Here is a 15,527-nt window from a genome sequence, read left to right on the forward strand (position 1 = left end):
TGGAAAAAACATATGACGTGCAAACAGTTTTATTGATGGCTTGAACAGATGCCCAGCAGAAAACAAATGCTAGGAATATGGAGCAAAGAAGCAGGTTCAACAAATGTCAAGGAAAGACGTGAGAGGCAGTTTCCGCATTTAAATGCCCGTCCAGCTTTGGAGCAAAAATGCAGAGAATGTGGAAAGCCAAATCCTTATGCAGGTCTGTGCAGACTCAAATGTGACAAAAAGGAAAATACCAAAGGTTGGAATAAGTAAACTAAAGGACGTGCCAAACATGTAAGACAGATGGGAAGTATTGAACATCAGTATGTGTACGAATCTGAGCAGTCAGAAGGGTTGTACATAATGTACGATGAAACCAAAGTCAAATGAATTAATGTGATAAGAAGCAAAAGTATCCAAAAATCTGTTGATATAATGGATGAGGGATTAAAGGAACATTTTGAGATCCATAGTGGGGCAACATGTAACATCACGTGTGTCACTGAATATCACAAATGCAAGAAAAAACACTATTAACATCTTTAAATGTCAGTGTTTTTCAGTGGGAAGCCAGATATCCTGCTTCTGTCTAGAAACATTTGAAGGAAATCTGCAATATATAAACGCATCTAGCAGAGAAGAAATGCATGTTCTAGAAGGTGATGTTCCTGGTTCCTGTTTATTGAGTAGTGTCACTGTTCAAATAATGGATTTATTAGAAATGCCTTTTAACATTACTACAGAACATCCTGTTTTAAAGAAATACCCTGGGTTATTCAAAGGACTAGGAGTCCTAAAAGAAAAGACAGTAACGCTACATAACAATGAAGCAGTGAAGCCTGTTGCACAAATATGCATAAGGGTTCCAATACATTTGCAAGCCAAAGTAGAAAAATAAATAAATGTATGACTTCAACAAGATATAATTGAGTCTTTTACTAGTCTATCACCATATATATCTCTCATAATAGTGGCTCAGAATAAAAACACAAAGAAATATTAGAATCAATGTCAACATGCAAGTACCCAACATGGCAAACGAGAGGCATCCTGGGCTGCATGTGAATGACTTCATTAGTAGTAATAATGGAGCTGTTGTATTATCAAAACTAGATTTGTACAAATAATACCATCAGTTAGACAATGATGAGCAATCAAGATATAAAACAACATTTTATATGCATCTTGGATTATTTTGATGTAAAAGATTACATTTTGGAATATATTCAGCTACCGAAAGTTTTTAAGAAATCATGAAAAATGTAATAAGACAATTGAAGAATGCTATGAATTTAGTGATGACATTTTACTTTATGGAAAGACACAAGAAGAGCATGATCAGGCTTTGAATGATGTGTGGAGGCAACTTGTAAAAGCTGGTCTTGCATTAAATCTGGAAAAATGTGAATTTAACAATTCTGAGCTAACATTCTATGTGCACATATTTTCAAGTGAAGGAATGAGCTTAGATCCAGTAAATGTTTTGTCTTAAAATCCTGCCATCGTTCCTAAGGATATATCCGAACTATGTTCTTTTCTAGGGGTGGCTCTTTATTGCTCTAGATATATTTTGGATTATGCTACTACAAGTGCACCACTTAGGGAATTAAGCAGAAAAGGACAAATATTCAAATGGAACAAAGGCTGTAAAGATGCATTCAAAAAGATGAAGGAAGGCCTATCTGTAGCAATAAAAGGGTGTAATTCAAAGTAGGCAGCCAAGGAGGAAGAATAGGTTTGTGTCTTTTATTTCATGAAGCAGATGAACCCTCGATGAAGCATCCAGCAGACAGCTCAGCGACCAGTCATTTGAAACTGGAACCCAACTGCCCACTAGAAGTTCCATAGAGCCTGGTGACACGTTTAGAACATGGTGACATAAGCTCACCAAGCAATAAAGAAATACAATCATATTGAAGTACATACTACAATATCTTCAGCAGCAAACTTAAAATATTTGACCCAGAATTTTGTACGTAACTGATAGTGGATGCTAGACTTGTGGGACCAAACCAATGCAGAGAAACACCTCGATATGTAATATAACATGCTTATAAAAATGTGTCTGATATAGAAAGGAAATATTCACAGCAGGAAAAAGAATGCTTAGCTGTGGTATGGGTGTGTGAACATTTTCAATGTTTCTTGTATAAGCCTTTTGTAATATTAATAGATTATCAAGCATTGACCACTATTTTTGGAAATCCAAAGGGAAAAGGTCCCAAAACATTGAGATAAGAGCGATGAGATTAATGGACTACAAATGTTAAAGTTGTTCATAAACCAGGAAAGGAACATACTCCACCAGAGTACTTATCTAGACATACTTGTAAGTCAAATGGAACCAAAGTCTGAAGCTGAAGAATATATGTTTTTTAATCAGATCAGCAGTACCGGAAGTAATTTCAGAAAAATAATTAGTTGATGCTTCTTTAAAGGTGAAACAATTCAAGAGATAAAAACATAATAACTTTGAGTAAGTGGAAATGCATACATAATACAACACAAATTCAATCTGCATTAAGAAAAAGAGAAATCCTTGCATGAAAAGAATATTTAGGCTGGGTTCAGCATGACTGCATTTGGCATCTTTTGGAGAGGTAATATATTGGTTATTCCCTTCAGTTTGCAAGAAATCTGTGATTGATTTAGTTTGAGGATCAGTGAGGAATATTGGTGATAAGTACTTTTTTTTTTTTTTACAAGCAACAAAATGTGGTTTCCAAGTCACGCACAAGAAACTGTACGAAGATGTAATTGATGCCATTGTACTGCTAAAGAAAGGAACACAGAAGAATAACATATGTCCAGATTGCCACTATGCAGTGTGAACTAATTTGGTGTCATATTTTTAAGGACCTTAGATTCTGGACATTATTTATTTGCAAAAATTGATTAATATTTTTGTTTTCCAATTGTTAAAAGTCACATCATCAGGTTCTACAGTACTTCCTGTTCTGGTTGACATTTTCTCTACATGGCAAATACCAGATGTTTTTGAAACCGATAATAAACCACGTTTTAGTGGGCGTGAGCTTAAAAAGTTAAGGAATAATATGGTTATACTACACAGGAAAATAAATCCAGTGTGGCTTCCAGCAAATGGAATGGTAGAAAGGTCCATGACCACTATTAAAAAAGGTATACAAAGGGTAAAACTATCTAAAATTTCTATAATCCAGGCTTTGTGTCAAGTCTTGTGTGATTATAGAAATATACCTCATCGATCTACAGAGAAATGCCCTTTCAAATTAAGGTTGGGGCAGTCACGACAATCTCATCTACCATGACTCCCAACAAGTCTGCCAAAGAACCATGACGAAATTGTGAAGAGAGACAAAGAATTTAAGGAAAAGATAAAGTTTTATGGACATCACAAAAATAAAATTCAGAAACAAGGCTGTCAAGTGGAATATTTAGTATTGATAAAACAGCAATAGATCTGAAAATCACAAAGTAAGTTTCCCACTCTCCATTAAAAGTGAAATGTATACCCGGATCATCAGTTACAGCACAAGCCAACAGCAGAATAGTAGCGAGGAATAAGATGTTTTTCAAGAGGTGTGAATTGAGAGACCGTGAACGGAAAAGCTTGCAAAGCGATGACCAGTCAGTAGATCTACAAGAGCTATAAAGAAACCACAATAATTAATTGAACCCTGTTAGCGTAATATCTTTTCCTTTTTTATTTCTTCTTTTCCTTAGATTTTTCTCCGTTTTTTTTAAATTTCTTCTCACTGCTAAAACAGAGAGCGAAAGAAATGTAATGATCTAATGTCAAGCTACGATTAGAATGATGTGTATGTGGATTGTAGACTTAGAATGCTCTGATTTAGAAGAGAGACAGCTGTTAGCATTGTCATGGAGAGTTAAGGAGCGGATAGCAGTTTGAGTAGCTGAGCAGCACATAAACGTTCTGCAACCGAATCCAGCCGTGCCCGTTTGTTGATTGAGCACAACATTATACATGGAACTTCATCAGCAGTAGGATACGTTTATGCTATGTGCCACGATCCATCCTGTCAAGAGTGTTGAGTTTTTGGCTAGATGGTCCTCTGGCTCTTAATTCTTGTAAACAGTTGTTACGCACTGCTGTGGTAATAGGGGTTGTATGTGGAAAGTGAATGCATGATTACTCCAATGTCGAACTGTGGCAGCCTACCTCTCGGTAAAGACCTCAGTTATCTTAGAAGTAAACCCATTGTGGTTGCCTACCTAACAGGACCAAACAGAGTTTTCCAAAAAATTTACAATTCTATCATTCACACCTTTTTCAGACACGCCAGTGGTGATGCCCTACGGTCATGTTTGAGGAAGAGTTTGTAGGTCTGACTGTTGGTTAGGACCGCAGTACCCAATAGTTAACCCTCAGAGAGGGGATTGTGAGTAACAGCTGGTGAAACTGTTTCCTGGCATTTTGCAAAAGCAAATTCCCAAGAAATTTTGTGAAATTCACTTCTGTTTCACCCACCCTTAAAGAATAGGAATCATCTTGCAGTGGAGGTGAGGGAGATAGTGAGCTTTCATCTATGTAGTTTTGGGGCTCAGCGGAGGTGGGTGCACAGGGGCGTGGGGGACAAGCAACATGGCAGTGGACCATTGGAAAAGAGAAAATAGTCTAGGAAAAAGTCTTGTCACCCAAATTACTCGATGTCTGACCAGTCTCCCAACCACACCGGTGCCTGATGACACCCAAGTTCATTGTAGAGCTCTACATCTTTAGAAAAATACTTTCTAAAGCCATTTTCAGGATGCGGTCATAGGACAATTCTAATGCTTACTAGGCAGTCCTCCTAAGGGAATAAGATTGAGAATAGATTGATTGATTCTCAGCATGACATCAGGGACCCATGCTAGCTCAAGAAGAACATCAGCCCATCTTTTTAGTTTTGAAGGTATCATGGAGCAAATAATTCTATAAATGTAAGAACGTAAAGAGAAAAACATGGTTTAACATGCTTGTCACACCTGACTGGGGACAGCTTTAAATCCCTTTGCAGGACACACAGTCCACCCACAGTGCTTCCAAGTAACCCCATGTCATATATAATACACTCAGCCAATCTTCCCTTCTAAAACAATAGCAACTTACATACTGTAACCAGTAGTTTTGCTTTCCTTTTATGAACTAAGCCATGCCTGCCAGCCATAACATTCTCGGTGGAAATCATTCCACTAAAAAAACGAAGGATATGTGCAGTATCTAGTGTATGTAATCAGGTTGAGTAGCATCTGGACTGCAGGGATCAGACGGTTCTAAGTAAAGCAGTTGGGAGTGTGAGACGAAGCTGAACGGGATACTGAGCAGTTGGGTGGCTGAGGCATTAGTCTTTGTTGAACTTAACTAAACAAGTGTAAACATCAACACAGTGTCCGCAGACTTCTTCACAATCTTCAAAGTAACCCCATGTCATATATAATACACTCAGCCAATCTTCCCTTCTAAACAGTAGCAAGTTACATACTGTAACCAGTAGTTTTGCTTTCCTTTTAAGAACTAAGCCATGCCTGCCAGCCTCAACATTCTCAATGGAAATAATTTCACCAAAAAAAATTGAAGAAGTTATCTAGTATCTAGGGTATGTAAGCAGGTTGAGTAGAATGTGGACTGCAGCAATCAGAAGGTTCTAAGTGAAGCAGTTGGGAGTGTGAGACGCAGCTGAACAGGGTACTGAGCTGTTGGGTGGCAGAGGCGTTAGTCTTTGCTGAACCTAAATAAACCAGCGTAAACATCAACAGAGTCTTTGCAGACTTCTTCACATTGGCGAAGAGCTGAGGAGAAGACTATTCCTCAACTCCAAATTCGCCTACTGTTTGGCTGCTGTACACCCCACGACTTGTGTAAAGGACAAAAGTGACAGCATAGGAGATTTAGGGAGAAGACAAGACTTCTAGTGAGGTGAGCCTGTAAACTTTTGGAGACTTATCGGTATGTGCAGCCAAAACATAGTGCTGCTTATATGACATTTATAAGTTGGCCAAGAAACAGCTTTAGCCAGTTTTCCCTTATTATGGTGTGGAATCTCTGTCGCTTCATGTATACAACAGAGCCGCAAGGGGGGCAAACATCAAATGCAGAGTAATTAACTCAAAAACAAATCTTGCCACGTGTGTTGAAGCCCTGCCATTTCTAAAAAAGGGGAAAAGAGAGCCGCGAATGCAGCATACTTTAAAGGCTATTATCAGAAATCATGGGCGTGAGGGCCGCAAGTGTGGCAAATATCTAAGGCTGTGGCAGCATACTTCAAAGGTCGTTGTCAGAAATCAGGTGTACGAGAGCTGCAAGCGTGCAAACATCTAAGGTTGTGGAGCTTTGTGAAAAGCATTTGCCATTTACACCAAAGCGCGTATGTGCAAAGCACTTGTCTTTTACTAAAATTATTGTGTGACACCCTGCATGTCATTGGAGCCAGAATTAGACGTTGAGTCATTAGAGATCATGAGTACCCTGCTAAGAAGAGCAACATCTGCACAAGAAAATTCCATGTTAGAACAAAAGGTATTGGAAAGTGCTAACTGGGATTTCCTGTGGGTAGAGGTTGAATTTCTAGAAGTGACTGCTTGTCTGCAGTTTGCTCTCTGGCTTCTTTCTCCAAGTTGTTACAGTAAATATCCAGCAAAAGCACTGCTGATTGATAGAAAGACTCTGTTCTCATTGGTTGGCAGCTCTGCCTTCTCTGTGATTTGAGGAAAGACCACAAAGGATCTTTGGCATAACCTGAGGAATCTATTGTAACTACATGCAACATTGCCAGAGAAATGTAACTAAATATCATAACATACTCTACTGGGGACAATGGCTTTAAAATAAATAAAAAATAAAACATTCTCAGGAGTCTGTTAAGGGTATGTTTAAATCTCGGGTACCACTTTGGGTATCTGTGAAGGGTTCTGCAGCTCTACATTGAACTTGGGTATCTCATCATGCACCAGGGTGGTTGAATGTCTAGTCAGACAGCTTTCATTAGGGTGTCAGATTGGACATTTATGAGATTCACATGTATAGAATGCAGAATATATCACCTCCTCCATTTTTCTTAATGTTACCAGGGTCACTAGTGTTGAAATGGGCTAAATGGAAAATAAGTATTTGCACATAACGCTAAAGTGTGTGGTGCAACACTAAGCATGGAAAGAAAGAGTTCCATACTTCTTCATTGTTTTGGTCTTGAAGGACAAGAAGTCTTAACATCTTCTGAAATTAAATGATGAGGACGCGGAGGGGTTGAATGAGTTTGAGGTGTTTATAAAGAAGTTGGATAAATGTTATCTTCCAAAGGTTAACGCAATACTATAGGGATATCACTTTGGGAGGAGGGTCCAGAATTCACAAGAGTCCGTGAGAAACGATGTCAAGCACCTGCGCAAATTAGAATATTTGTGCAAATTTGAAGGAAGTGTGGAGGAGCGAATTAGAGACCAATTTATGTTTGGGTGCAGCATAGAGGGAGTGAGGGATGAAATATGACAAAATAATGACCCCAAACTGGAAGAAGTACTTATGATAGCAAAGAAAATAGAACACTCCTTAGCATGTGTGGACACAATCAAGAAGGATAAGCATCAAGAGAACACAGAAACTGAAAGGGAACAGGTACGCAGTGTAGTTAAGACCAAAAGTGACAGCACACAAAGGAAGAAATTTAAAGTAAGGTGTTTCAGATGTGGTGGGGTGGGCTATATAGCCAATGACAAAAAATGTCTTGCTTTGAGTGTGGTATGCAAGTCATCTGGGGTCAAGGGTCAGTATGCAAAGTACTGCAAGTTTAAGTCTAAGAACAAAAGTAACAGAGTGAAGAGAGTAATTGTTGCGGATGAAAATTCATACAAGTGTGCGTATGATGATTTGCAGGTGGGGAGATTATTTTACAGGTTGGTGAACAAGGAAAAAGGTGTGGGCCAGAAGATGTGGTACAAGTAAATGTTCACAATGTGAAAATGCTGTTTGATTCAGGAACAAAGATAACATTGGTTCCCAAAGAAATCTACAATCTTGAACCTACAGGGAGGGTGAGTTTCAAGCCGGACATTAAGACTTTGGCTTATGGAGGTAAAAAAAAGTACTTTATCGGTGTATTGGAATATAAAGGGTTGATTACAGCAGGAAAAGTGTATGTGTCCTGTAAGAGACAGCATAATCAGTTGCCAACACCAAGCAGAGTTAGAAGTGATGTTAGTCCCCAGTAGCTCACCCCCTATTCTACTTAAGAGGAAGTAAGTTACAAGGCTGACAGTGATGAAGAGTGAAGGCTCGGAATTGTGTACTGTGAAGTTGACACAGGAAGGCTCACAAGGTGAACTGAGCAGCTGCTGGCAAGAAAAGTTTCCTGAAGTATTTTGCAATAAGCTAGGATGCCTTATGGAATATCCACACATGAGATAATTTTGAAAAAGGATGTAACATATTTTACCAATAAGGTGTTAGGAGTTCCTCTTGCAGTGAGACAGCACATGCATGAAGAGTTAGAAAGGTTAAAAAAAGGGAGAGATAATTAAGGAAGTGGAGGTATCGGAGTGGTTGGCTCCAATAGTGATGGCCTGAAAGGTGTCAGGGGAGATTAGGTTTTGCATAGGCCTGAGAGGATTTAACAAAGAGGTAGTAGTAGAGGTCTTCCTGTTACTTAATATCACAGAAATGCTCATGCAGCTGGAAGGGGCAGAAGTATATTCTACGCTAGATCTTGGGGCAGCATACCACCAAATTATGTTTGCAGAAAAGTCAACAGACCTAATGGCCTTCATTACACCCTTTGGGGTTTTTAGATAAAGGTGTTAGAAAGATTTAAGAGCCAGGGGCGAACGCTAAAAGAGAGTAAATGCAAATTTAGTTGCAAGGAAATAGTGTATCTAGGACATAAATTGACAGGAAAGGGTATATTTCCTAATACACATTTGGTGGACACTATTAAGAAATTAGCTACCCCTGAGAATAAGGAAGACTTCGTGAAGTTCATTGGAGTTGTAGAATATTATCATAAATGAATTTCCCTTCACAGAAAGGGTCTACAATATGAGAAAACTACTGAAACGAGGAGTGAAATATGAATGGTCAAGACAGTGTGAGGAGTGTTGATGATCTCAAGGAGTGTTAATTACTGACATGAATGCTAAGGGTCTGGGTGCGATGTTAAAACAAGGAGAAGGGAAGGAGGAAAGCACCATTACGTTTGTGTCAAGATGCTTGAGGGGTCCAGAGAATCATTATTTAGTGATTGAAAGGGAGGCCCTATGTATATATTGGGCCATTACGAAATTGTAGAATTTATTGTGGGGTTCAAAGTTTATGGTGAGGACAGATTATAAGCCCCTTAGAGAAATATTTGAGAAGAAAGGAATTGATGCGGTTTCAAGAAGGGCCTGTAAATGGGTAACTGCTCTTCAGGACTTTATTTTTAAGGTGGAGTACATTCCTGGTGTGGGGGGACCAGGTTGCAGATTGCCTTTCAAGGTTGGTAGATACCAAGACAACAGGAGCGGAAGTACTGAAGGAGGAACATCAAGATGAGCTGGATGAGTTTGAGGTGTGTGAAATCATAGAAGGTATAGTGAACGAGGAGTGGAAAGATCAGGTGACAAAGGATTAGGAGTTAATGTTAGTGAGCAAGCTCATAGAAAAAGGGTGAGGTGAAAGCAAAAAGTTAACTCCACTATGCCTAAGATTCAGGGGAGTAAGAAATGAGTTGTCTGTACAGCAAGGATTGGCTTGGATGGAGTCAAAACTGATTCCACTGGTTAAGTTGAGGAGCAGGGTGATAGAAGTGGCACGCCAAAGGAATTTAAAGAGGATAAGGCTACATTATTTGTGGCTGGGCTTAGATACCCAGATTGAAAGAGTAATTAGAGAGTTTCTAGATTGCAACAACAGTGATAAGGTATTCAAGGCAACAACACAGCCTATGACAATATGGGAGCAAATAGCGATGCCATGGGAACAAGTAGCATATTGGGGCCAGTTGGAAACAAAGCTGGTCAGTTCTATTTGTTTTGATAGATTTGTACTCCAGATGGCTGGAAATCATGATTACCCAAGGGGAGAAGCAAAGTAAGTGGTAAAAGTACTCTATGTGAAAATTTGCCTGGGAGGGTATCCCAGATTCCATCTTGACAGATAAAGGAGTACAGTTAGTTTCGTGAGAAATGGAAGAGTTTCTGGCACAGAGGGGTATTCAACTCAAGTGATGTGCTCTCTGTCGCCAAAAATCTAATCATGTGGTTCAGAGATTTAACAAGGTTCTTAAGGAAGCCATACAGATAGCCAAACAAAAGTCAAGAGACTGGAGGGACGAAATTCATACGAGAGTTGAGATATACCGCCTTACACTTCATACTGTGACTGCGAGAGTGTTTTTTTAACTCTTTAGAGGGAGGGAACCCAACTCACTAATATGTCCCACTTCTACCAATCACTTCAAAGAAAGGTCCTTGGGGAGGGGAAATGATTGGAAAGAAAACAGCAAGAAACGTTATACCAAAGAAAAAAGCTGTTTGATTGCAAAGATTCTGTAAAACGGATGGAATTATCTGTGGGGGACTGGTGAGAGTGAAACTGCCTGCAGTATTGATCTAGTCCTCGAAGTTTGGAGTTCCTCTAAAGGTGATCAGACTGCTCAAGAACGTTGTTAAACTGGATGATAATCGCATTTGGAACTTAAGTAGGATTGTCATGGTACCAAAGGAGGGGTGGGAAAAAAAGAAGTGAGTAAAAGATTTGAAACCAGAAAAAGGGGACAACACATTAACAGAAGGTTAATCAGCAACCAAAGAATGAGATTGCCTCAACATTTAAGAGACTATGTTACGTACTAAAAAAAAAAAATTAATGTGCTAATAAGGTTTTTTGTAGTATGTCATTAAGGGGGTTCCCCATTTACATTCACCTTTCATATGTATTTTCTCCTGGTTCTTATTCAAAGTTAATATTCGATATTAATTGAATACCAAGTATTTATTTTCTATGTTAAGATTGTTATTTATAGAATTTCTACTGCTCAAGGGTAATACTATTTTTGTATGTGAAAGGGGGATGGTTTTTAGTGTCTAGGGTATGTAAGGAGGTTAAGTAGAATGCAGGGATCGGAAGGTTCTAAGTGATGCAGTTGGGAGTGTGAGAGAAAACTGAACGGGATACTGCACAGGTGGGTGGTTAAGGTGGTAATATTTGTTGAGCCTAAATAAACAAGTGTAAACATCAACAGAGTCCCCACGGACTTCTTCACAGGATATAACCGTCATTCACAGAAATTCCCTACCTACAAATTTACACTAGAATTTGCTACTGGTGAATGCAAATCTCTTCTCACCAAATGTTCTTGTGGGGTAGCCTTATCTTAACTACTATATACATAACTCCACCAAACAGTGCTACTTAGGCCAAACGCTTCCTAGAATGTCTTTGAATCATTGAAACTGCCTAATCTTTAAACATACCAGGACTGTACTTTGTCCTTTGCGAAACCTGGGTTGTACTTAACTAAATGCCTTGTACCCACTCTGCAATCACTGAATCTTATGAATTGATTTCTGGCCCTACCCAAACAGCTGGACACATGCTCCTAACCTCATCACATTGAATTAACAATATCATGTTACCTGCACCTATCATGGTATAACTCATTTTATCCTTCCATTCGCTTTTCCTCTAGCAACATCCATTGTCACTAAATCTAAATCAACTATTTGGCAATTGAAAAAACTGAACCTTCTCTCTTCCTACCTTCTGTTAACATGCCCCTTGTCTAAAAACAGATCACAGTTCAGTGATTGATTAATACCCATCCTTGACATCATCATCCGACTCAAGATCTCCACAACATAATGCCTCAAACCCAGTTGAATTACACCAGAAATAAATGTAAAATAACATTTAAAAAACTGTAAGCACAATGGAAGCATATCATAAGATGCAATATCATTGCTGAATCCATAACCATTGTGAGAAAGGTATGTAGGTCAGCAAGATCAAAACTCAAGCTGATGAGCATCTGTCTAGTGATGACTTGAATTCTGCATCTGAGAACACAGTTAAATTAATGATGTAAGTGGTATCCCTGTAGCTAAGGTTAAACCATTTAGCAGATTTTTTGGTTGTGCAGTTCCAAGTGTGGAATTTGCATTTAGTAGATGGACCCTCTTGCAGGTTTGATGTTGAGCCATCAGCAAGTCATGATGCTGTGAATATGATTTCAAGGCAGGTAGATCATTTTGCGGAAAGTTTTTGTGGTACTGCTTCTTACTGATGAATCCTGCATAGACCGGGATGCTGGTGAGAGAGAGGCTGGCAGGTGGAGATTATAAAGCGATGGGCGGAAATTGGGTGAAGGGAGGGGAATATACAGCGAATGGCTGAGTCTGCCTGAAATAGGCCTTGTAGAGATGCACCAGGGTTAGGAGTGCAGTATGCCCAAGCACATTGTTAGGGTAGACGGTGATGCTATAATAAAACAGGGGCATCAGAAATGTAGACCAAGTGTTTGTGGAAAGATGGAAGAAGGACAAGGTGAGGAGGGGAGCTGATTTGTTGGGGTGGGGAGATGGGAGTCTGAGAGAACGGTGGGTATGGTAAGGTGGGATCCCGAGAACTGAGAGCTAATATTGAAGTGCAAAGTGTTTGAGTAATGGGGGAGTAAGGTGTGAAGAGGTGAGTGGAAGGAGCAGAGACGAGTTGTACACGAAAGAAAGTACAGACAGGTGTGGTGGGAGGTAGGCAGTAATTTGTGATGCTAATGCCCGATTTGGTAGAGTGGCGGAAGACGGGGAAACAGATTGTAAAAACCTATCCGCTATGTCAAGACCCCCCTTTCATCTGGTATTGTCCTCCTGCTTGAATTTCAGATGTCTCACACCTTCCGGAAGTACGGGCCCGGAGTGCGGTACATAAAGTTTCAGCACGGCGGACAAGACACTCAGTTTTGGGCTGGATGGTACGGGGTGCGAGTGACCTGCAGCAGCCTGGTGATCGAGCCGCCGGGCCCTAATGGGCAGTGAAGGCAAGGGTTAGGAAAGGATCCCTTCGAAGTACGGTGTGACCACAGATGAGAAGACCACAACTTTACGGAAGGTGAGGACCACCCTTCTGGTCCTCGGGCTCACGCAGAATGCACTGTTCTCCCAGGATAAGAACGACGGGGAGATTACGAGTATTTAATTTGCTGACATATTTTCAGAACATGAAGAAGGGCTGGCAGCTCTCTGGAGGTTTATAGACAATAGCACCACATATCCATTTTCCTCATGATTTAAACAAATCAATTGGTTTCTGTTTTAGCCTGCTCAGATCTGCGTAGGTCAGTTTAGCAAACCATGATGTGTTTATTACTTCAGAGCTGTAATAGATCCAGAGCCTGGTTTGTAAAACTAACTATTGACACAACCCCCATTAGGTTGCACACATCTCTCATGCGGTGCCCTTCACCGGCTATCGACCTCTGGCCTGCCACTTCTTGTCTTAATTTTTCATTGCATTCCTTTTCTTATGCAACTGGAACATCTTATTGATTAAGTATACAGCTACTACCTCCACCAACATCGTCAAACCAGTACAGTGTGAAAATATAGGCTACGAAAATCTTTAGGAACCCACTTCCCAACTATTGGGTTAGGTCAAATTACTGTTCTAACTCCAGCTCGAGCACTGGTGGGGCGAAGGCTCAATGCCGAGATGTGGTGCTTGTCCAACGACATGCTCAGTTATTTAATGTTCTCTTATGGTATCTGCAGTAAACTGATGGTCATTTGTTGGAATCTCAGGCAGGTTTCTCCAGCCTTTCATCCATCTGAGGTTGGAAAATTGAAGAGCAATAAATTAGTTAATGGTAACATTTGTATTAAGAGAACAGGAAATGAAATGGCTGAAGTGTGGAATATAGCCCACAATGTAAAAAAAAAGTTTTGTCCATATTTCTACTGGCCAGTAACACGTGTGCTCTTTATTTTGTTTTTGTTTTGGTCCTCTATATTTTCGTAGTCTTTGTTTTCACATGCTTTGCTGAGAAACAACCAGGCTGCCAAGCAATTCCTGCTCGTCAGTGTTTCATGTACTGTAGTGTTTTATTATTATTTTTTTAGAAAAAACCCAGTGGTCCCATGGGTCAGAGTCATCCAGAAAGCTGCTATCCCAAAAACAACCAATGCCCTGTGGGTAAACTGGTGTGCCGTCAAATGATTCACAAGGCCCTCTACAATTTGCTAAATGCAGTGTTGTATTCCATCAGCATTGAGCAGCATATGTCACATAGTGCAGTCAGTGCAGGGTGCAAAAGTGCTCAATAGCTGGTACATATTTACATATATTCATATTTGTGTAAAATAGCTGCATAGGGTATCCACATGTTGTAACCCCAAAGTATCAGGGTCTCATCAGGACAGCGCCGTCTAGTGTCCTTATTTGGTAGAAGGCTTCTCCTCTGCCCTTGTACGTCGCACCATATGCCAGTCAGGATGTCTGTCTCCGATACATGAACACAGGCTCCGGTACTGAACCATGCAGTGCCCGGATAGTCCCTCGGTGGGAGGGGCTCCGGCCTGGGATTATGGGCCGATCCTTGTCGTTTGTAATAGATACTCTTTATTTTCAGCACTCCTGCTCAGTGCCTTCTTGTTATTGTGATCATGCCTTTGCATCCTATTATAAAGCATTGTATTGAACCAAATAATCAAAATAAAGAAACGCAAACTACAAATAAAAAATATAAACACGTGTTTCCGTGTGTAACTTCAAAGGTACACTATTGCTGCTACAGTTATAAACTGTGCAGTGTTAAATGGCAGCAGTAATCCACACAGAGCTTTCCGGATGGGGCAGTACATCACTGGATGGACACAGTTGCAGCATGAATCTGTTTGTTCAGCATGGCTGTCACAGGGTGCCTGTGAGTAATAGATTCCAAAGCTTGTTCTTTACCATGACGTAGCAGCGTTATTGCTGCGTCATAAAGACATTCCAGGCTGCTCTTCCATTGGCTCTCGTGGAGCCCGTCTGTGCTGTGCTGGCTCTCTGCTCAGGATGCCGCGTATTTTTTTTACATTTAAAAAAAGGATGAAAGGCCATGTAATGTATGACGTCCTGTTACTCTGCTCCTGGCTAGCAGTTGAAAGCTAGGGCTGATGAATCTGGAAGCCATACATGACATAAAATTACCGATGGGTACAAAGTTAAGAACGGATGCTTTTCACCTCTGGGTTCTGAGTGACATCATGGTCAACTCGAACTTCGCTCTTATTGTCTAGCTGCTGTCATCTGAACCCCGCGTTGAAAAGCATCTGTTATTCACTGTTGCCCATCTATAATTCTGTATATTTCCACACAGGTCACTTACTTTTGCCTGCTAGTGTAATACTCCAGAGCAAGATCCAAAAGACGGAAAGGCAACCTGAAAGCAGATGCCTCAATGGTATGAGAGCAACTCTGGCCCTGACACATCAGTAGAAATCCCAGAATGCCCTGTGACCCAATGTCATCTTTAAAATTCCATTTCCACATCTGTGTTCAGTCCAGGATTCCGTGGTTGCTTTCAACTCTTTTGAAATAGTCCCTCTATCAGAGA

The 15,527-nt window shown here is 40.2% G+C and overlaps 1 protein-coding gene across 1 annotated transcript in view; it reads left to right on the forward strand.

Annotated features, from left to right (window-relative positions):
• The window catches only part of LOC138301115 (F-box only protein 6-like), an 88,818-nt gene extending 74,140 nt beyond the window's left edge, over positions 1-14,678 (forward strand). Inside the window, exon 6 of the mRNA XM_069241245.1 lies at positions 12,817-14,678. Coding sequence (XP_069097346.1) covers positions 12,817-12,969 — 153 coding nt within the window. The 3' untranslated portion in view covers positions 12,970-14,678. The remainder of the gene's footprint in view (positions 1-12,816) is intronic.
• The last annotated feature ends 849 nt before the right edge of the window (positions 14,679-15,527 follow it).

Source organism: Pleurodeles waltl, chromosome 6, assembly GCF_031143425.1.
Source record: "Pleurodeles waltl isolate 20211129_DDA chromosome 6, aPleWal1.hap1.20221129, whole genome shotgun sequence".
NCBI lineage: Eukaryota > Metazoa > Chordata > Amphibia > Caudata > Salamandridae > Pleurodeles > Pleurodeles waltl.